This window comes from Dermacentor albipictus, chromosome 8 (genome assembly GCF_038994185.2).
Source record: "Dermacentor albipictus isolate Rhodes 1998 colony chromosome 8, USDA_Dalb.pri_finalv2, whole genome shotgun sequence".
In the NCBI taxonomy this organism is placed as follows: Eukaryota; Metazoa; Arthropoda; class Arachnida; order Ixodida; family Ixodidae; genus Dermacentor; species Dermacentor albipictus.
In genome coordinates this window covers 94,622,850-94,640,402 of record NC_091828.1, presented here as the reverse complement: position 1 = coordinate 94,640,402, position 17,553 = coordinate 94,622,850, and the positions used below count along the sequence as shown (strand labels likewise).

The window sequence follows — 17,553 nt, the reverse complement described above, 5'->3', positions numbered from 1 at the left end:
GTAATAAACATAAACAGTTTGAAGTATATCGCCACTCCGCGTGCTTTTAAGGCGCTAGCATTCTTCAGGTATTTCATGCACTTTCTGCGGGGCTATGTATCTGTTCGTGTGCTTTTATCTAACGGTTTTCCCGCCTACCTATAGGTCACTCGGTAGTCGGAGCTCGAATGGGTAGCGCATAGGGCTGCAGTGCTAAGATAACATGGTTCGAAAGCGACCATCGGATCAACTTGGGTCACAGTGTGGTAATGTGTACCTACGTGCCGTTCTTTAACGAACTCTTTCATGCGATAAGTCACTATAGACGCGGGACTAGGTAGGTAGCTGCCGCTGTTCGATGACTCATTGACGCCGACTTCGAATAGTGTGTGTTCCACTCGGTCTGTGCTGGTCTCCAATAAACCTCTTTGATGCCGACTTGGGTCACTGGCCTGTCCCAGCAGGTGTGTGGCGCTCTTCAACGAACAACCTGGACGCCAACTTGAGTAAATCAGGTGACTTTATAACCCACGTCACAGTGGTTCCTCAATTACGGCAACCATACGCTTTAGCAGACTGCACCACGATTTCACTGAATATGTGCCGCTCTTCAAGGAACCTATCGCTGACTCGAGTCACTGAGTATGCGCCCCGGAGTGTATGGCAACTCGGAGAACAATTATCAGCGCTCGCAGATGCCGATGCACCATGATTCTTGTCGCAGTGCCTCGGCAGGGCCACTAGCAGTTACACTTCCCGTCAGTCACTAGTGGGCGCAGCGTTTCCAGAAAAAAAAATTGGAGGACGCTTAAGCGTCGCCTTCAAGAAGGGAACGCGATAACGTTATCGCGCCCCGTCATATATATATATATATATATATATATATATATATATATATATATATATATATATATATATATATATATATATATATATAAACGAGAAGAAAGGGGGTTAACCGAGGGTCCCGATTTTATTAGTCATAAGAAGCCAACAAAGGCCTGTGTGTGTTGGCGCTGGCTAACACTCCCAGGGTTCTACTAGGACACACAAATGCCCAAGAAAGTGGATGGGAAAACCGCGCCGCGGTAGCTCAATTGGTAGAGCATCGCACGCGAAATGCGAAGGTTGTGGGTTCGGCTCCCACCAGCGGCACGTTGTTTTTTCATCCACTTTAATTTCCATTAATCATTTGTTTCTTTATTTCATTTATTAAGCAGATGTAATGTCCCCTATGTTGTCCTTGGTTTCAATGTTTGTTGGCTTCTTATGATATGACTATATATATATATATATATATATATATATATATATATAATCGGCTATATCTACTTGCAAAGTACTCTGCCGTGGCACGTCCTACGTCAGGGTATCTTGAGGTTCAAGCACTCACTCAGCCGCGTTTTCGGGCATAAGTCGCACTTGACGTTCCTGCTGAATCTCGAGATACTTAGTTAGGTTCACCTTTGGTTCCTTCAGAATGAAGAATGAAGTTTCGTGATCCGTAAATAATTAGCTAGAGCCCGGTAAACATTTTGAGAAAGGCACGACGCCACCTCGAGCTGGTGTGGCGACTCTCGCTTTTGCGTCGTTTCCGGCTTACAAAAACTGGAGGACGCTTAAGCTTCGCTTTCAAGAGTGGAACGCGACAGCGTTCCCGTCGACCCGCCAAGGGATGTAAGACAATGGGCTACGGCGCAGCGACTACGCGCCCCGCATCGGACGCGGTGAGCGTCGAGCAACGCAGCGTTCGGCGCAGCAACGAAATGTGCGCCTGAGCAAGCGACGCACGCCTCAGCCTTAGAAACAGCTCGTTTCTAAGGCAACACCACATTCACTAGAGGCGCGTTTTTACCGCTTTGAAGCATCGAACTCGTGGCTCAGTGGTAGCGCCTCCGTCTCACACTCCGGAGACCCTGGTTCGATTCCAACCCAGCCCATCTTGCCAGTTGTTTTTATTCATGAAGTGCCTGCTGGGATTTATCGCTCACGGCCAACGCCGCCGACACCGACGCCGACGACACCGGCTTTTCTGCGACACGAGCTCCTTAACGCTGTCGCGTTAAAACTGCAGCTCGTGCAAGCGTAACGTTTACCGGGAAACGCTGGCGGCGAACGCAATGCACGAAGGTCAGCTTTCTGGCAGGGACGTGGCCAGTTTCGTGTGTCAATCTCCTGCTATTACTTCGCACAGTCAATAGTTCAGTCTTAGTGGGTTGCCGTTCTTGAAATTCCGACGAACAACTTTCGAGAATAAAGCACAAGGTATGAGCAACTTTTGGGGTATAAGATTGGTTGAGTGGGCGTGGTTCGGAATTATGTCCGAAACTCTTTTTGCCGAAGCGATGTCTTACGCCGGACGGGAGACGTCGACGCCGGTTAATGTGCGACACGGGGTGCTTAATGCTCTCGCATTAAAACTTCCTCTCGATGCTGAGAAGGACTTGGTATTGCAGTAGTGCAATGTATTGAGCTGTAATTCTAATAATTACTTATAATTACTTATAAAGAGAGCAATTTCTATGTGGCGTATCTATAAATCAATTGCATAATCCCTTCGTTATCACGGCTAATGTTTATGCACTAATCGATTATATATGTCATTATGGTTAATAATCTTCGTTAGCCTCATCTTAGGTTACTTCTGCTGACATAATGTTTCCAAATCACCGCCTTTCTTTAATTGCGTGCCTCATTGCCCTTTGACAAAGCATATATTGGGTGGTTCCTTTGGTTTGTTTCAACATGCCATGGTGGGGACCTTGTCGTCGCTCTGCTAAGTCTGAATGTGTGGGATGAAATCCCGGTAGGGGCGGCTGCATTTGAGATGAAAGCGAGCTGCAAGAACGCCCATGCACCGTGCACAGGGTTCACGTTAAAGAAACCCAGGTGATCGAAATTAACCCCGAGAACGCCCACTAGGGCGTGCCTCATAACTATATGGTTGCTTTGGCACGTAAAGCCCGAGAACCTAATTCAGTTTTGTTCGTTTCACTTTTCCTTCGTGCAGGCTCTTAGATCAAAGAGTGCATTGGCAGATCTCGTAAAGACGAAAGCCGACGCACAGGGGTACCTCTCCAAGGCAGGAACGGTAAGATCGCCATTTCCGCTCGTTGCTTCCCGTTTCATGAATCGGCACTCGTTGAACGCAGCAATAGCGCTCCGCCGAAATATGTCGTATCGAGTTTCAACTTCTGTTAAGGAATTGTGCTGCATAGATGCACGCTAACACGCCCACGTCTCTTTTCTTCTTTACATTGGGAACGGAGTTGCATTTCTTCATCAAAAGCGTTGTTCCAGACAGAGCTGCACGGGGAAGTGTTCTTGCTTTAAGTGTTGCCTAAAACGAGAAAAGAAAAACAATTAAAAGGTTGATTAGGGCCATATTTTATAAAGGATAACGATGGCGCGTTAATAGCAGTTTCTCGCAATAATATCGGTCATCAAAATCCCCCCCCCCTCCAAAAAAAAACAAAAAAAACACGGCGTTGTTTTAGGCGCGATGTGAGGATTTTTGATGATATCCCATAAGAATAACCTATTTTATTTCTCTCTCTCCCATATTTATGAAGGTGCCCTCCCCCTCTCCCCCCAAAAAATATGGCGTTATTTTAGGCGCCATGGGACGACTTTTGATGATATCCCATAACAACTATTTTTATTTCTCTCTCTCTCTCTCATATTTATGAAGGCCGCCACAAGCTTACAGGAGATGATTACAGCCCTGGACAAGGCTTTACAGCGCAAGGCTGCCTTCGATAAACAAATGGTGAGAAAGGAAAACCCAGTAAAAAACTTCGCACTACCATAAAAAAATGATTAACACACATTCCTGCACGACGAGACGTACATCGAGAGAAGAAGAAAGGTGTAGGAAACACAGGGCCATGCGCCGAGTCTATTTCCTATGTTTCGCTTCTTTTCTCTGTGTTACGTCGCGCTACGCAGGCTTTTGCTACGGTTCCGCACCAACTTGCCAGCCTTTCAGTCGTTTTGACTATTCACACCGCGAGTAGGCGCAAAGGGTTGCATCAAAAATCCTTTTATTTGCGGATATGACTGCATTTCCTGCTTCATATAGCGGTGTTTGTAGCTTAACAGTAAGTGTTGGAGGCATGCTCTTAGACAAGAAAAAAGAGTTCGTTGTCTTTGCATGATGTAGAAAGACAGGCGTACAAAAGACGGGCACTGGATTATCGAGAAGTACAAGACAGACGTTTAATCAAGTGAAGGTTGCGCAAGGGCAGAAAAAAAAGAAAAGAGGGCTATCTGCGATTACTTCCCGTGTATTGTCTTTCACCACAACGTATGCACGAATTACCTGTCTGCCAGAACGTGTTCAGTAAAGATCACTGGCCAGATAAGCTTTGTGCCTTCCTTCTTATTTGAGCAATTGCATTTTGGGACCTTTCTCTTAATCGTCTTGCTTTGATGCGCTGTAGTTTTTACAGCGAAGTTGCACGTGGCTAGCCGATTCGTCCGTCGGTCGGCCGCCTGCACGCCAAAAACTCCTCCGGTGCCACCCCATGCGCATGCGCAAAAAGAAGAGAGTGGCGCGATTGGCTGTGCAAGTAATGACATCGTTATTTTCCGTGCAGCCGAGTGCGCGCAGCAGTTTCTCTCCGGCTGCGAAATCGGTAGGTCACGCGTCATTCGTACTCATGAGGAGCAGGCAGCTTTCGATTAGCAACGTCGCGAGCAGGGCCGGGAACGAGCTCGTCTACGCTGTGCCAGCGCTTCAGCCCGAGCACAAGAACAGGCTCGTGCAGCCGAGCGCAAGCAGCGACTGCGTACCGAGGATCCGGCAGCATACCAAGCCGTAGTTTAATGAACTGTCGGATAAACCCAGTGGCAAAAACCGAGACCGCACGTTTCAGCTTCGCTGGTTAGTTATCTGAGCGGAGGGCTCAGGCGGTGATCTTTTTTTTTTTACTGTCCACCGGTTGCGCGCTTGTGTTATGTGCTACGAATCCATACAAACATGTTAGTATGCTTTCTGTCAATTTAAATAGTAGTCAGAAAAATCTTCCATTCCAGGAATACAGACAAAGCTGAGCGGTGGTTTCAATGCACTGTTACGTTTCCCCTACGACGCGCGGTATAGCCGGCGCGGATGCAACGGACGCCGAGGCTTCGTTCAAAGCGGCGGACATTTCGGCCCGTTCGGCGCTGCCGCGACGCCTCCCCGCCAAGTGCGTCCAGGCATGTTTCGATGCCACGTGTATTCGTGTGTGCGTGTGCGTGTGTGTGCATGTTGGTGCCCACGCTTGTCAAAGTGCGGCAGCCGGGGAGAGGAGCTCCCCAAGTGTGAAGCGAGGTCTGACCGGCGCCGGCCCGGCTGATGCGTCACTACACTCGTCTCAACATGTCTCTCAGCTTGTCCGTGCCCCGCCGTCATGTGGCCTCATCCCGTGACGTTCCTTCTTGCCCTCAACTCCGAGAGTATAAAAGCAGCTGCCCCCGGACGCCAGGAGAGAGGCTCCGATTTCTTCTGTCGAGCAACGTGCTCTCCCGTCTCTCCACTTCGGTCGACCTGACCGGCCGCCCTTTTGCGATGCTAGAATAAACAAGTTGTTCTGTTAGCAGTCGACTCATGCTTTGCCAGGACCTTCGGATGCTTCCAGTTGTGCCCCAGGCCGCCAGGCCAACGCTACCCTTGGGGCTTGCGACCCAGATGCAACAACTGGTGTCAGCGGTCCGATTGCAATAGCACGGAGTATACATAGCCCCATACAGGAATTCGCGGACACCACACAATTACGAGAAAGGGGATTTGAACAAATTCGCAATCATTTTTCAGCCCCTGAGCGCCGGCGCCTACGTTGTTGTCTTCGTTCCAATTATAGCGTTTCGTTTACAAGAAGAGGAATAAGTGATGACTGTGTCGGCAACTCTTTCAAGCAGAACCTTAGACACATTCGGTAGTTTACTATTGCGCAAAATGGAGTTGGTAGACTGCTGTGCGATCCCATTACTCTCGTGCTAGAACAGCGCCGAAAACAACGGTGACGTCACCTGCAAAGAAGCATATCAGATAATTTTTTTCTCTAGCGGTGAAGTTATATGGCACCGTCTAAACGTTTCCGCGAACATCACTGCTTACTGTGAAGTCAGTTGAATGTACCGTGTTCGTCGTCTTTGTTATTCCGTCTTCTTCCCTCGATCTTCCCTCGATCCAGTTGGGATCTCAGGCCAGCACTTCCTTGTCATCATATGGCGACTGATAAATGCTGCTGTCACGTAGACAGTATCAAGGACTGTTGAAATCAAGTGTCGAAGTCCGCGACCTCCCTCCCTCCCGCATGCTCTCTCATAGCATTCAACAAGGCACGTGGATTTTAGTGGCCTTAAATGTGATCTAGGGAAACGTGTTATGGCCCACCAAACGCCACTGGTTATCGATACCATGTCCCGGCGGCGATGTGCTTTCGAGAGCTCGACGTGCTCACCACATGTCTACCGTGTGCCATTGGAGCTCTGTAATTCGGACTTTGTTTGGTGTGCCGCGAACACTATGCGATTGATGGCTTATGTGCGTCTGTTTTTCGGAAGCCACGACATACAATGGGGCAGGAAACAAGCGCAGCGTGTTCATCGCACTGAAGTCATTCTTGAGAAGGAGGCCGTATTCGCTAAGAAAGTCTCAGTTGCTGTCGCAGTGAACGCGTTCAAAGCTTGAAGGCACCATTGATTAGGTGTGCCGATTTTCGTGTCATATGCACAAACGTTTTCTTTTACTCTCTTACTGCCGGATTATTAATTTGCTTGTGCCGGTTCAGCGGAGCGTCCCGGAACAAGCTGCCATTGATGGTACCAGCTCACGTGGTGCCCTCAAATTCCTGAGCAGTGCCTTTACCCGAGTGTCATATCGCCTCAGAGAACCTTGTTCAGAGTACCTTTCCGATGCTCTCACTCTATCATGCTGATATCCCAGTTTGTGGCGCATGCGACGCATTGATTTTCAGGATATCATCGTAAAAGCCGAACAGGAGATGGAAAAAGCTGCGACGGTGGAAGGAAAAAACCTCGACGTGAGTGCGAGTTACATCAATATAGCTTTGTCGCGGAACAGTTAGTGAGTGAGCAGGGTACACCGCTTTGCTGTTTAGGCTTACATTTGTGTTCACCATACTTTTTTATATTTACCTAGAGGAAAACCTTGCGCTGCGATTTCACTGCATTCACGAAGTAATACGGAGCTAGATACCAACATTCAGTCTTGTCACAAGGTTTCATGCTTTAGCTAAACAACATGTGAAATGCTGTTTATCTTTAAGTTAACCCGCCGCGGTTGCTCAGTGGCTATGGTGTTAGGTTGCTGAGCACGAGGTCGCGGGATCGAATCCCGGCCACGGCGACAGCATTTCGATGGGGGTGAAAACACCCGTGTACTTAGATTTAGGTGGACGTTAAAGAACCCCAGGTGGTAGAAATTTCCGGAGTCCTCCACTACGGCGTGCCTCATAATCAGAAAGTGGTTTTGGCACGTAAAACCCCATAATTTATTTATTTTTAAGTAATATGTAAGAATACTTTTTACTAGGAAATTGAATATGTCCTCCATAGAAAAATTGTACCAAGTGTGTTTTATCAACGTTGGAGGGCCGCTAAAGTTGGAAGGAAAACTGCAAAATCAGCGCTTACTCACTGAACACTACATTCTATTGTCTGTTTTACTTTCTTCGCTTTGTTTTACTTATTGCAGTAGATAACAACGAAAAATTAGTTACGGCTAACCAGGGACTTGTAATGATTTCATTTGGATGAAGCTTTGTTTGCGAAAAATATTGCCGCTTAAAGGAAATTAATGTTCGAGCGCAGGCTCGCTTAACCCACACTCCGCGATATCCTTGCTGGCACTTTTCCATCAAGCGGTGCAGTCGCATTTATTTCTCCGCATCGTTGCAATAAATACTGTTGTGCCCTCTACAACCAACCGTAGCTTTGTGGACGTTCAGGATCTACCCATTGCCACGTACCCTGTTGGTCTTGAATGCAGTAATTACGTTCTCGTTTTTCAAAGACTTTACTTACGTGTAACACATTTGTAGGTTGTTTCGCTGAAAAAGTGGATTTCGAGCGGACATTTTACTGTCGCGTAATGTATTGGCCTTCTTTCTTTGTTCCCAGATCTAGTGCAACGTCGGGTAGTTTGCGTGTCGTGTTATGCAGGACGCAGGTAATGTTCACATCCTGCATCGATGTGAGCATTACCTGCTCACGTCGATGCCAACATGTGTGTTTTCGATGCAGCGCTGTTATCACCATATCCGAGTGGGACTTTTTAACTCGTTCCATCTCACTCACGAACATTTGCCGTTAGATACGCGAGTAATTGAGAACGTCATACACTACGTGTAGGTCAGTGTCACTGTTTTCCCCTTATGCGATATGCTGTAACAGATCTTTCAAGGGACAATAAATGATGGTGTTGTTGATGATGATGATCAATAGTGGCCCGATTGAGAGCCAATTCAGTTCTGGTACAGGTGACAGTGCCTGCGGTTGTCGCAGTTGTCACCACAGATGTAGTAATTTTATTGACACACACAAGTTTGAACAATAAGGTCTCTGCATTAATGCGGTTAATTTCCTTTGGCCTTGATTTGCTCCTGCACCATTGCTGTATGAAGCCCTTTTGCTAGCGAATGTCATCAGATCGGGGACGTTGCTTAGTGGATTCTAGCAGGCATAAAATTATTTTGTCGAAATCTCTCCCCTATAGAAGCGGGAAATAATCAGAGTGCACGCCTCAAGTGGTCGATAATTTCATGAAGCACGGCGGAACATTTCTCTAGACACCTCGAACGGACATTTTGCATCAGCGGAAGGCCTCATCAGCGGAAGGCCATCAGCCTTTACATTTGCATTGTCTTTGCAGCGGTACTACCGTAATAACTGATAGACGGCCGACACAACATACTATTCACATATACTGAGAATAAATTGAGATACCAATGCATACATTCTATGGTATGATAACGCGAACCATATGAAACAAAGGGTTAGCACGGGACAAGCGCTGGAAAGCACAAATGGCGAGACAGCGCATGTCTGTTCGCGTTTGTTGTTCGTATGTTTCCGATCGCGTGCTTAAAGCATTAAAGCTGGAAGGGTGTACCATATCTTCCAGCTTTGCGGACATTTTCTGTGTGTCTTACTGGCTGTATCTTGCATTTCATGTAAAATGTATGGTCCATGTGCTCCTCAGGCTCATAGACAGAACTGTTGACTTGGAAAGCGCCCACGTATCTGAGCTCTCAGAGACACAAACGCTTTCTAAGTCAGCTTTCCTTAACGACCAGCACGCTACGGAAGTGATGAAAGGATCACCTCCATGCACTTTATGAAATTGATCATCACCCTAATCCTTGATGTCGTAAAGGTGACTTCTCCTAGCCTAGAAAAAAAAAGTGTCGTACCATATTGCGTGATAAGGTTTCATGCTTATGTGACATCTTGCATTTTAATGTCATTTCGCGGTGTCCGATAAAACACTTGTGCATTTCGTCCTCCCTAAAGGCACATCGCTCAAGTATCAGTTACAAGCGTCAAGTGTTAGGCGGGCTAATTAAAATATCCGAACTATTCATCTTCCATTCAGTGATGCGCTAATTCAACTTGATGTCCTGGATAAATACTTCACACGTAACCACTTCCGAGTTGATTTCGAGAAAGGAAACAGTTCATTGCGACGATTGTGGAACAAACGGGTGTTGCGAGGATATGGGCGGCCCGTAGAAAGTGTCAGTTTCTTGGTTTTGTACCAGGATTATGAGCTGGGTAACGGCAAACGCGCTAGGGATGAGCAAAACTGTTATCCGTGTGAATCCACGACATAGAGCTTTTCTATGGCTCACAGGCCTGGATCAAAGAGAACGTGGCTAAGTGGAGCAGCATGGAAGCGGGACTGCAAGGTGCCTCCGACAGGGTTCTCGCCGTCGCCTCGAAGGCGAAGACTGCCTTGAAGAGTGACGTCACGCAATTCTACGAGCACGTCAAGAAACAGGCAAGGATTTGCTACTACTGAGGCTGCGCGGCGCTCTCGAACTGTAGATTGCTGCGTGGGGTTTCAGTTTAAGCCCTTGAACTCGCTTGAAGATGCGCTCTTTTTTTTTCACATTTTATACGCAGCCACTGCGTTACTTATCTCCACTAACGACAACATCCAGCAGAGATTCGTGCGATGGAATATTTGTCGTCATGCCTAGTGTTGACAACTGCTAGATTAAAGAAACTGTAGCTAAAGTGGCAACGAAAGCTTTGATCTCGTGAAAAAGGCCTATTAGCTTAAAAGAGCGCGGAGATAGAGCAGCCTACGTGCAAAACTGCACGTGTGAAAAGCGAGTTGATGCGTTACCGAAAGCTCGCAAGTGATGACTTTTATGATACCGACACAGCGGAAAGACTTCGCCATAACCGCTCGCCAGAAATCACTCAGAACAGAGAACTTTGAGAACCAACCGCGGCTTCTTGGCATGACCTCCGAGACCTGAAACCAGCCGCGCTGCGCTGGCAATCTCTGAAGCTATTGGTTTGAATTCTCGCCATACCCGCCAGCCACTAGACGCGCGAGTTTTCTGCTTAGGGGTTGTTCGATTGCTGTTAACGGTAAAGTTAAACAATTACCTGCGCTGCCGCTTTGCGTGTTTACTTCGGTAGCATATGCTACTCTTATGTGATGAATTTAGCAAAAGGAATTTTTTTTGTAGTAGCACGATACTTTGCGCTATGTAGTTAATGCCCACGCAGATTTTCATAGCGTCAATACATCTTTTCGATCTAGAATGTGTAACCTGATTATCCAAGTCATCGAGGCTGTAATAAATTAGGGTAAAAAGCGCTGGTTACATAAAAAAAAGAAACTGGAGAAATGCTCTTGTCGAAGGTACCATATTCAGAGCACATTCGTGGATCCACTGCTCCGTGTAGGTAGCCTTGCTGCAGTAAACACTACTTTTCGTGGTGTGATCACGGACATGCTCAACGGACATGCTTTCTTGGTGAAAGCGCTCATCCTCAATGATGACACAAATGTCACGTCTGTGGACAGACAACGCTATGAGTTTCCAAACATGCTAGCAACGCATAATGTCAATCGATATTTAAGCAGGCTAATACGTCGGTCTTCTTGTGAAAATTCTTGGTTTGACGTATTAACGTTCACAGATGCAGGAGCACGTCGGTGATTGCCGGCCGTTCTACGTGCTGTACATATCGACCGTGAATGCAGCCTGCGACCATGGCGTCCGACTGATGGTAAGTTATATCATATAGTCTTATCATTCGTTGCGAACTCGAAGATACCGCGACAGTGTCTTGGTCCTGTGTGCTCTATTCCTGTTGCGCTTTATATTGAGGATGCAAAATAACCCACGAAACATCAGAACCAGATGAAGGCTCAAAATAAGACCTATTTTTCATGATGCAAGATGTTTTTTTCCACTCGAAGCTGTTAAGTAATCGTTCCTCGGCGGCACTGCAGAAACCGGCGTTCTTTAAAAAATTCTCACATTTCACCTAGCCTGCTCGAAAATTCTTCAGAGTCCTTGCGTTAAAACAAAGAAAGGATGCGGAGGAAATATTTTATCTTCGTTTTACGCCATGCTAGTTTTGTTTCTAGGAGTTTCATGAGCGAAGTACACGTGTAAAAAGTTATATTGAAGACTGCCTTAATTATATTTGTCTATAGCGGCAGCCCTAAATGTTTGCCAGTTATCTTCGCTGCTAGCTTAGCTGCTTACGTCCGCAGACACACCACCTGTTTTTAGTATAAGCTGGTAGATCCGCCTCCTTTATGACTGCCCGTTTGGACGACTATCTGTGCTGGATAGCAGCTGTCATTGGCAGCTACAGATATTACGGTTAAACGAAGTAGTTTGTGTGAGGAGGAAGCGGCAGCTTCGGAGCTGCAATGCAAATACACCTGAGCTGAGAAAGCAGCCTTTTTTGGGCAACCACTGCAACAATGCTTATGGAGTTTGTTGCCTTATCAAAAGAAACATTTAGTACAATGTTTTTAAAAGAACTTTAAACACGGCGAAATTTAAAAAAAAACTTTACTACCATGTTTACAACTAACTCGCCAATAAAACGTTATACCCTATTTCTGTAAACTGCCCTGAATAATACATACAAAGCGGCTAAATTGATGTATTATACACTGCTCTGAAATATACCACTAGTTTCAGTCGGTTCGATTCCACCATTCAGCAGACGAATTCAGAAGGTTTAAAAAAACTGTTTCGCGGGCTTGGAGCATAGACGGTGCGAAGTAAGGCTCAGCCCGTCAAATGAAATCGTGCAACCCGCCACCAGGATTGTTCTCACGTGCCTCGCACTGCATTGGAGGGTCAGATCTCGGTCAGGCGGTCAGCCTGCGCACAAGGCGAGCGCATTTCCATTCTTCCACGCAGGCTGCCTACTGGTCCAGCGTCTGGTGGTTCATGGTACTCGGTGTGCCGTCCGTGGTGGTCGCCCTCATGCTCTCCGCCCATTTCGCCAGGGCCACCGTCCAGGCGGAAGTCACCAAGGACTCGCTCCTGCAAAAGTAACAACGCCTGTGCTTTCTTTTTGACGAGAAGACGGAGTCAAATTAACCTGAAGGAGGAATAGGTCTTTCACGTTGTCTTTCAGCAAGCGGGGATGGCCGACACGATAATTGAGACGATCACGAAGAAATGAAGGTGAATAGGCCATGTATAATTTGAAGAACATACTTCCTTAACTATTGGAGACATAGAATGAATGACAACAAAGCGAAGCGCACTCCAAGACGCCACAGTGCTATAGGTGTCGTGATAAAATTGGAGTGTTGCCGGCAGATACGTAGCCGAATGAGGGCGCATAGGTGTATATTATTGGATAACACTTGGAAACGGCCTTGTTCCTACAGCGGGTGGAACTGATGATGATGATGATTTGCCAATTTATCACTGTAGCGCCGATAGTGACCAAGGCGTTGCCCGGCCTATATGGTGCAACTAGCAGGTTGAAAAATCGTGTTTGCGGATACAAAACATAACGCGGCAGCATACAAAGCGAAAGTAGAGCATTTCCAAGTTAGCGGCCGCGTCATTTAGCTGTATAGTTTCTGCATTTGCATCGGGTCTTCTTGGCGGTACAGTCATCATTAACTGCACCAGAAGTAGTTATCCCCCCTTTCGATTGTCCGACGCTTCATTGCAACATATGAGACTCCGCAGCCTCCAAGGTTTACCACATCGTTTCCCCCGAGCGGCAATGCCTGCTTTTCGTCAAACGAAATATAATGCGGTAGGCAGGTAGGCTCCAGTGGCGCCTACATTCTGGCCTCTAGAAAAAGAGCCGCAGTTTTGCCCGAAAGGCGGGGTAGCTATTTCGAAAGCAAATAACGAGGCAACCGTATAGAAAACAAGAAGAGTAGCTTTATCATATGTATAAATTGATGTAAACATTACTTTGCTAACTAAACTAACAGGCACGTCGTCACGCGCGCACCGGCAACCATGAACGCATCTCACTCGATGACCGCGAACACTCGATGACCGCGGACACTCGCTGTCCGAACAATGGCGTGATGACGAGCGCCAGCAGTGGAGAGCGGCGGCGACGGCATTGAGCTGCCGGTCACATCAGCTCGAATTAGGACCGCGAGAATACTGCGCACACGAAGCCATCAGCCATCTCGGGTCGCCTAGCCTTCCAGCGCACCTCAAATTACTTCAAAGAGAGGGCAACATAAGCCGGGGCGTGTGCAGCGGCACCGGAATAGAAGACGAGATGCGCGCTAACCTGCTCCCCTCCCGCCCCCTTCTCCCATGTGCGCACGAAAAGACGCCGCCGGATCAAGCAGCTATCCTTATCGGATCACCCTCGCACGCTTTCCCTCCCACCTACAGCATAAGGCGCGAGGCTGCGATCTTATCCCGCTTGAACGGTATACGAAATTTCACAGCGACGCCGCCGCCGACGGCTAAAATTTGCGCTGGTTGTCCACATAATTGAAAAAGAGTTTAAACACGGCGAAATTTAAAAGCACTTTACTATCATGCTTACCACTGACTCGCCAATAAAACGTTATACCCCATTTCTGTAAACTAAACATTTCTGTAAACATAAAAGAAAGTGTCCGAAGGCGGAATTCCACAGTGTTTAGCCCGACGCTTTAGTCATTAGTTACTGACATAGACACAATCGTAAAGGAGACAGATGCACACGTCACAGGCGTCATGACGCGTGTCTCTGCCTTCTCGGCCACAGATTTATACCCGTGTCACACGAGCGTTTGGAAGGCCTTCCAACCGATAGTCATTTGACTCAAAGGTCAAGTTCGAGCTGCTACACGGGCGGTTTCGAAGGCCGCCGAGTCAATAGTCTATCGAGTCAACGGAGCACCTTACAACTCTATCGAAATCTCGATGGCCTTTGAGCAACGGAAACGGAAATAGCACGAACATGCCCTCTCGTTCACAGTGTGCTCGTACTCACAGTTACAAAGAACAAATCAAACCAAAATGCTCTAAAAATACTTTGTATGAGTGTTATTAATTATTCAATAGAGTATTTTTGCCGCTTGACATGTGCGAACACACACCAACAGGGCAGCCGCATCGAGCGGCGCAAACGTTGCCGCAGTTTCGCTACTCAACAAATTAAAAACTAAACATATATGTATGGCGATGTATAAACAAATTATTTTATTATATAAACAAACATAAAAGAAATTACAGTGCTTTTAAGAGGTTTTAATGTTGTTAAACTTTTCGTGACATGAAAACGAAAATAAAGATCCGCAGCGCCACACAATTTTGCGAGAAACGCCTGAACCACTCAACGGCCTTTCAAAAGTGCCGTGTAGCAGCGCGACAACTCCTTTGAGTCGATAGAGTTGTGGCGTTTCGAAGGCCGTCGACTGGAAGGCCTTTTAAATGTGCCCGTGTGACACAGGTATTAGGCTTAGCAAGGCAACGCCCTCTGTCGCCGTTATACCGCTGCGTTTGCTCGACCGATGCGCGCAAAGGCAGGCCCGATCCATGGCGCATCAAGCTGCAGCATTGTTTCCAGATAAGCCGTGACGTTGGTTATTGGCGTCTAGCTTTCGGCTCCGGCAGCTGCATATTATGTCGCCGTTGCAACACTTCCTGGTTTTCGCGATCTACTACGAACCACGACTACTCAGCGGCGGAGAAAAACGAAAAATCCAGTGTTACAGCGCAGTGCAACAATAAACGACCAACTGCCATCGTTGGAATGGGAGCACGTGCTTCGGTGCTGTCGAATAAATATCAGTTTTTTTTATTTTCTATTTCTTTACATGGAATTGTTAAGTGTAGGCAAGGTCTTTAATTGAACAGGAGTGTACTTGCCGCTGCATTTTTAGGCTTCACTGATTACAGCATCTTTTTTTTTTAATTTCATGGGTAGGGTGCCATGCCCTTGTTTTTTTTTTCTTTTTCAGAACAACAATCCCCACTGAACCTGCATCCGTGGCGGCAGTTGCTGTTCCAGATGTCAACCTTGCGGGTCCGGGCCGTGCAACTGACACATCAATAAACGGCTGAGGGATCAGCTGAGAGTTGCGTATCGCCCCTTGCAACGTGCTGAACGACGACACTATGCATACGTTGCACTATGGCTTGCGACGTTGTGGTAGTAGAAACTTTCGACTGACTGACGACTTATTTATGCTGATGAGTTATTGGGCTTGCCATTATAAAATAACATTTTCAGCACGATTTAGCATTACCGCAAAACATACTTAAATAAAGATTTGGGAAAATGTTTACAAGGACGGATATGTTCAAGAAACGAGCATCTTGCTTTGTAACTTAGTTTACATTGGAAGTTTGACCTGGCGCTGTAAAAAATCGAAATTTTGATCTTTTTATTCATGGTAGCTGGAACTAGTAGGCACTTGAGACATTTTTCAATGTTTTAGCATACAAAGAAAACTTGATTTTTGTCTAAACATTCCTCTTTGTAAAGCTTCATTTATGCCTCTTAATGAAAATTTATTGAAAAGTGTTTGTTTTTTGAAATTGTTGCTTTATTCCTTTAGCTTCTTTCATCATGGTACGTCATGTTTGTCTTATGATGGGTTACGAAAGTGCTGGCTTGCGTTTTGTTTGATTTTCTGTTCTGAGCTGCCTGGCGTTTACTTTGCGATAGCGAAGTTGTCAGATGTATGCGCTTTTTTGTATGGTGGCTGCCAGAAATTGCATCGCCCCACTTTTGTATATAAGTTATCTTTTTAAATCTCTACCATTTTTGCTTTATTCTTCTCGAGGACTTGTACGAATGTTCTCTTTATTTTTCTTTGTTGCGATAACAGTGTTTTGTTGATTTCTACACCCCGTCGAAATGATTATGAATTGTATGAGTAAATGATACAGTAAAGCTGACGATTTAGAAAGTAAATTGCAAATTCATCTTAGTGTAAGAGATAATTTAGGAGCAGATAATTTTAGAATTAAACGGCAATGTGCTACGAAGTCAAACGCTTTTGAAAAGTCTAGACAAGCACAACAATTTTGTAGATACTCTTCCATGTTACTATGCAAATCAGGTAATTCTAATAATTGGATCTCACAAGGCAAGTCTCTCCGAAATCCGTGTTGATTTGTTGGCTTCCAGGTGACATTACACATTTGATGCGATTACGCGTCCTAGCATTTTGCAGCGTATACATGTTAATGATATGGGACGGTAGTTTTCCGGTACGTGTTTATTACCTTACTTAAATATGGGTATGACCTTTGCTATCTTCCAGTTTGATGGCAGCATACCAGTCTCTAAAATTTGCCTGAACGTGTGAGACAGAAGTTCACTAGACGCTATAACGGTGTTAATCAGCATTTTAGAATTGATGTCGTCAACGCCACACGATGTTGTTAGCTTGAGGTTATTTCTCAGGCATGCGACACCTTCGACTGTTATTTCAATTGGTAACATGTATTGGTAGTTTAGCTGCAATACGCCTGGCAGATCAGCCTGATCTTCTTTGGTGAATATAAAAGAAAAACAAGTATTGAAAGTTTCAGAAGCACAGTGATTATTTGTAATGGGAGCGTTATTGTGTAAAGAAATGTTATGTGGTCCTAATCTGGGCTTTTAATGTGCCAGAACTTACAGGGATTAGATTTTAGAAGAAATGTTAGGTCATTACTCAAGTATTTATCTTTAGCTGAATACATAGCAGAACAGTGAATTTTTAAGCTTTCCTTGTACGTGTCGCAAGCCGCTTGGGTGCGCAAGCGCTTAGTACTTTCGTATGGGCTCAGTAAGCGTAGGTATCTGGTGAACCATGGTTTAGATTTATTATTCGTTATCCTAATGAGAGGGGCGCACTGGTTAACCAAGGCAGACATTATTATTTTGAAGAGTGTCCAATTCTCCTCTACCGACCGACTCTGAAATGAAGGTAACAGCATATGAGAAAATATATCTAATTCTGAATTCATAAAGTTGTAATTGACATTATTATAACCGCGTATTTTTTAGCAGCGAGACCTGTAAAAGATGAGCGTACATTGAGAGTTACTTGCAGTAAAGAATGATCGCTAAAACCATTAACAGACACAATTTGATCAACTG

General features: G+C 45.9%; 1 protein-coding gene across 1 annotated transcript in view; it reads left to right on the top strand.

Annotated features, from left to right (window-relative positions):
* Window positions 1-16,285, top strand: part of LOC139048866 (uncharacterized) — a 63,711-nt gene extending 47,426 nt beyond the window's left edge. Inside the window, exons 14-20 of the mRNA XM_070523753.1 lie at window positions 2,990-3,070; window positions 3,671-3,748; window positions 6,945-7,010; window positions 9,842-9,988; window positions 11,149-11,238; window positions 12,396-12,529; window positions 15,419-16,285. Of these exons, the coding sequence (XP_070379854.1) occupies window positions 2,990-3,070; window positions 3,671-3,748; window positions 6,945-7,010; window positions 9,842-9,988; window positions 11,149-11,238; window positions 12,396-12,529; window positions 15,419-15,521 (699 nt within the window). The 3' untranslated portion in view covers window positions 15,522-16,285. The remainder of the gene's footprint in view (window positions 1-2,989; window positions 3,071-3,670; window positions 3,749-6,944; window positions 7,011-9,841; window positions 9,989-11,148; window positions 11,239-12,395; window positions 12,530-15,418) is intronic.
* The last annotated feature ends 1,268 nt before the right edge of the window (window positions 16,286-17,553 follow it).